This window comes from Fopius arisanus, unplaced genomic scaffold (assembly GCF_000806365.1).
Source record: "Fopius arisanus strain USDA-PBARC FA_bdor unplaced genomic scaffold, ASM80636v1 scaffold00009, whole genome shotgun sequence".
Lineage (NCBI taxonomy): Eukaryota > Metazoa > Arthropoda > Insecta > Hymenoptera > Braconidae > Fopius > Fopius arisanus.
Window position 1 is genome coordinate 305,983 of NW_011887748.1, and position 4,814 is coordinate 310,796.

Here is a 4,814-nt window from a genome sequence, read left to right on the forward strand (position 1 = left end):
CAGGAATTCTCTTTTTCGAATATTGTCGGATAAAAAATGACATTGAAGAAGCGAATGAAGGCAGAAATCTGTTCTGGTTGTTCGAAAATGTCGCGCCAATAATAATAGTAATTGACATTTTTTATTATTATTATTCTTCAGGCAATTGCGTACAACAATCGATAACTGCGATACAATCAGAAAATTGGATAATCCTCCACCATTTATTTATTTAGCTTTAGATCCATTAGCTTTTCACCCGGTGAATCCCGCATAATGTGATTATACAAAATCGAATAATTGAATAATAATCAGTTAATGAATTAGTACTATTATTGCTTTATTGCTTAATCTATTGCTTTATGATAATGTGTCATTTTATTTACCCATGAAAAGTGCCCACATATGATTGGACAACTCTCACTATTGCCCGGGCAATTACAATTTTCTGTAATCCTCGTTTTTTGTGCGATTAATCTCTCAGTTTTTTCTGAACAATCCAAGTATTTTTCGTCAATTAGCCCCACATACATCCAATTTTTTATTATTAATTCAAATCTTTGAAATTGTTATGGATTTTTTAAATACTGTAATGAATGTATTTTAATGAATCCACATGTGTTGCCAAATTCGCAGTCATTCCTCCGGACGTAGCGTTTGGTTTTGAAATTTACGACTGATAAATATTAAAGACTTTATATAGTTATTAAAGATTATTTTAATGAAGAAATAGAAAAAATGAGTGCATTGTGCGCAGTAAAAAAGTGTTGAGAGCCATTAAATTAAAAAACTAATGCAATTGAAATTGAAAAATCATTCTCCAATTGTTTAATACATTTTTATTTTACACTGTATTATATCTAGTAAATAGTCTATATATAGTACACTTGAAACGATGTTCGTTGCAAAATCTACGCCCTGGCTCATTCTATTGGTCTTGTCGATTCTTACATACTTCCTAATGAAAAATAAAATACCGGGAATTATAGCTACCGTTTCAGCTCCTTTCAAATGGATATCATCGTTTTTTTCAAAATAATTTATCACCCAATTTACTAATTTACCCAATTCACCAAATTCATTACACCTAATGGAAAAATGTAGCCATCATAATTAAGAGACTAACTAACTAACTAACTTCATAGGCCAGTAATTAAGTTAATTGATTCCCCAGAAAATGAGTTTTCTTCATATTAGCCGGTGATAATTGATCATTTGTGAAAATATTATCCGTTCATTTCCCAAGTATAAATCGAACTATTGAATGCCTAAAATTAATGAGATACCGAATTATAACATTCAAGAAGTTTTGATGATAATTATGAGCCTTGTTGGTATTTTTTTGTTTACATAGGTTCATCATATCATGTGTAAATAATGCACAAAAAATCTACAACGTGTAAACCGGATTTTTTTTCTCGAAAAATTTGTTCAAGTGAAATAGATTTAAAGAAAAAAAAAGTGATAAACAATGCCCAATAAATTTATTCATCGTTTTTCATTCAACAAACGGCCGAGTTGAAGACAAAAATTAGAAGGATTTATTGCCACTGAAATATTTTCAATGTTTAGCACACTTTTTTCAGGAGAATTGCCAGTTTTTGCTATTTTCCTGCATGTCTTTCGCCATGATAGTTTCTAATTTATCTTTTATTTTTCAAGAAAATAATTTTATCAGTAAGTAGTTACTCAGCAGTAATCGAAGAGGTAGAAGACTGACATACCGATAGTATCAAAGACCAGTTTCTGAATCTCTCTGTGACACTAGAGGCATTCTACAAAACGTCAATCGAACGGTATTTCAATGATTCAATTCAGACTTCTGACAGAAATTTATCTATTTTCTTCCATTAATAAATTCATAAAAAAGCAATGAACGGAATAAGTGCCTCAACCGAGACCCAGCAGAAGCAAAAGCGTTGTACAATCATGGCAGAGGTTAGATGATCAATAAAAACATGAACAATTACTGCTACTCCACAAGTAATAAGTCATTAATTTTTTTTGTATTCTAGATTCAACAGGTGGAGGACAGCTTGAAGGACTCTTTGCACAGAGTCCAAGTAATCGAGAGAAAATTAGAAACCCGACTGTTGACAAGTGAGAGTCGAGAGAGACTGGAACGAGAACTCGAACTCGTAAAGGAAGTCTTGAAAAAAAATCAAGAACAATTGCTTTATCTCAGGAAGCAAAATACGAAGTCCTTCATGGTTGCTGCAGCAATTGCCTTCGCTTGCTTTCTAGTGTATGGACTCTACCTTCTCGTTACTAATACAAGGTGATGAGTAATTGTATCCGAACAATTCTAAGAAATATCTTTTAGTACATTCCGGGTAGAGATAGGGATATAGTAAATAATGGACCAATATTGACACTCAATCTGACATTATATCAACTTTAAGTATTCAATAAACTTTAGTATTTTCTTTATAAACTTTTGATGATTTTAATGCACGTCATGTTTCTTCTCTTTATTTGCTCTGGACAAGCAAGTCGTATTGTGGACTTCCAGCTAGACGACTTCTCATGTATTTTTCGTGGATTTCTGGCTGCAAGTAGCTGACTTTGACCCCTGGATCTTCTTTCATTGCCGATTTCCACTGAAGCTGAAGGTTAAAATACAAAACAATATTTTTCATTGTGCTGACAATAGTTATTAGCACATTATCAATGTTTTTTATCTAAAAAAATAACTAAATATCTTTTGCTTTTAATTAAATTGATTGCAACTAAACGATCTCGTCGAATAAATATGGAAATCCCCTAGTCTCTGATACAATAATCAAAAATTAAATGGAATATCAAATTATCTCCAGAATTATTAATTTTAGGAGAGAATGTCAAATAATCTTTTTTGTTGGAAATTTAAGTGGCTAGAAAAAAACTTTTTGACGTTTTTGCGTTGAATTGATAGTTTCCGAGATAAATCGATAGAATACATGATTAACTGACCAGTCTGAGAAAACGTTCACGCGGGATGGCATATTGCTCGCCTCTGAGAATTCTGATGAGATCAGCTCTCTCACACCATGGCCAGATCATCAGGTCCAGCATTCCAGGCTTATTCCCACCAAAGAAGGGGGTCCCCCGTTTCCCCAGTTCTCTGTCAAATATTTCTAATCCCTTCAAGACTTCCTCGAACGCGTCTCGATCAACAGAAGTCTCAAAGTGCAGCTGAAATCAATGAAATTCAATTCATAATTTCCAAATGGCCTTCCATTTGACTCATTTTAAAATTAATTAACACGCCTTATTGTAACATTAATGAAAGCTCTCGCAGATTTTTCGAATCATTTTTTAATCTCAATGAATACAAAACGAATAATGAAGACAAGAGTAAATGGCATTAGTAAAATACCTTGTACATCAGAGTTATAACACCGTTGAATCTCTCGATCAACAGCTTGTCCTTAGCTTTCAGAAGAGGATCGTCTGGGTACAGATTACCCTGGCTAAAAGCCTCATTCAGATAATCAGCGATTATCAGACTCTCGTACAAAACTTCGCCTTCAGGAAACTCAATGCATGGCACTTTCCCCAGAGGACTCTTCTCCAGGTACCAGTCCGGCTTGTTACCCAAATTTATAAATACCACATCGTATCTGCGGTATTCAGTATAATATTCTATTTAAAATAGTCACTCAAGAAATCCCTTCATGAAATCTGTACTAAAGCGGTAAAATACGACAAGTTCAACTAGGATTTTTCGAAATATCTCTGAAACTAAAAAGCATAGCGAATTTTTTGTAATGACCTTTTACCTAGATCAGGATAAGGCCTAGAAAATGGATCTTATCGAAAAATTCGTTATCGCCCCTCATTTCGGAGATATTCCCAAAAAATCAGGGAATAAGTGGAATAATTCCTCTAGTTTTACCAATTCTGTACAGGAATAATCAACTATAAATCCACAAATAACTTTCTCTTGATAAATAAATAATTAAAAAGACTGTTCAAATAAATAATTTAAATGCTGATCAGTAAAAGACGTTTTGAATACTACTCTACTGAAGAATTCGTCTCCAAAATAATCCCCTTCAATACAAAAAAAATGTATAATTAATCCTTGAACTCACGGAATGTTTTTTTGATCCAAGACCAAATGAACCCTCTGGGCATAAGGGCAAAATCTCATGCTGTAAAGACGTAGTTTTCCAGACTGGAAAGGCGGAACCTCACTTCCTAAAAACGTGAATAAATGTGAATAATATTATTAAACAGCGATATCTCTAATATAAAAAGAATAACGAAATTATACCCTTTGTCAAATGAGACGAGTTCATGATACGAAAATTTATTTATTTTCTGTTGGAATTCAGAACGCCGGTATTAGCCGGTATGTCTTATTTGGACGTCTTGTAACCAGCAAATGATTCCAAATAACGTACAGAACCCGATGCTAACGATTTTTCTACACCCAGTGATTTCTCTCCTGAATGTTGATCTGTTACTAAACTGTAGTTCAATGACAACTTTCTATCGTTCAGTATATTTCAAAGTGTTTTCCATATACGTGTGTGCGACCTTGTGTAAACATGCCAATGACTTTCTGACGCTTTCGGTGGCGATTATTAATCAAGAGATAATTACTGCTGGTAAGACTGACGCGGGTTGTATCGATCGAGGATAACTACAATCATCAATTTCTCTATTATCTCTGAATGCAACAATATGCACAGTAGTTCGACCACGTATTTAGGCAGCCCAATTTTTTTCGTCGAATTTATAACAATCGTAAAAAATGAGTTAATTTCATTTTCTTTTGCATTTTATTTATTTGCAATCTGTAGCCTTTTCGATTAGGAAAACAATTTAAATTCTTCGATTCAATTTCA

General features: G+C 33.4%; 2 protein-coding genes across 2 annotated transcripts; one reads left to right on the forward strand and one right to left on the reverse strand.

Annotated features, from left to right (window-relative positions):
* Positions 1–1,670: 1,670 nt before the first annotated feature.
* Positions 1,671–2,413, forward strand: LOC105274000 (uncharacterized). Its single transcript, XM_011316783.1, has 2 exons — positions 1,671–1,917; positions 1,995–2,413. The coding sequence occupies exons 1-2, from the start codon at positions 1,852–1,854 to the stop codon at positions 2,259–2,261; spliced, it is 333 nt and encodes a 110-aa protein (XP_011315085.1). The 5' UTR covers positions 1,671–1,851; the 3' UTR covers positions 2,262–2,413.
* Positions 2,348–4,528, reverse strand: LOC105273999 (pyrimidodiazepine synthase). Its single transcript, XM_011316782.1, has 5 exons — positions 4,238–4,528; positions 4,056–4,161; positions 3,338–3,581; positions 2,932–3,153; positions 2,348–2,585 (listed from the first exon to the last, which is right to left on the reverse strand). The coding sequence occupies exons 1-5, from the start codon at positions 4,260–4,262 to the stop codon at positions 2,451–2,453; spliced, it is 732 nt and encodes a 243-aa protein (XP_011315084.1). The 5' UTR covers positions 4,263–4,528; the 3' UTR covers positions 2,348–2,450.
* Positions 4,529–4,814: the final 286 nt, after the last annotated feature.

Coding starts and splice junctions, on each gene's coding strand:
- LOC105274000 (XM_011316783.1), top strand. CDS start 1,852: ATGAACGGAATAAGTGCCTCAACCGAGACCCAGCAGAAGCAAAAGCGT. Junction 1,918..1,994: donor GTTGTACAATCATGGCAGAG/GTTAGATGATCA, acceptor TTTGTATTCTAG/ATTCAACAGGTGGAGGACAG.
- LOC105273999 (XM_011316782.1), bottom strand. CDS start 4,262: ATGAACTCGTCTCATTTGACAAAGG. Junction 4,162..4,237: donor CTCGTCTCATTTGACAAAGG/GTATAATTTCGT, acceptor TCACGTTTTTAG/GAAGTGAGGTTCCGCCTTTC. Junction 3,582..4,055: donor TTGGATCAAAAAAACATTCC/GTGAGTTCAAGG, acceptor TGAATACCGCAG/ATACGATGTGGTATTTATAA.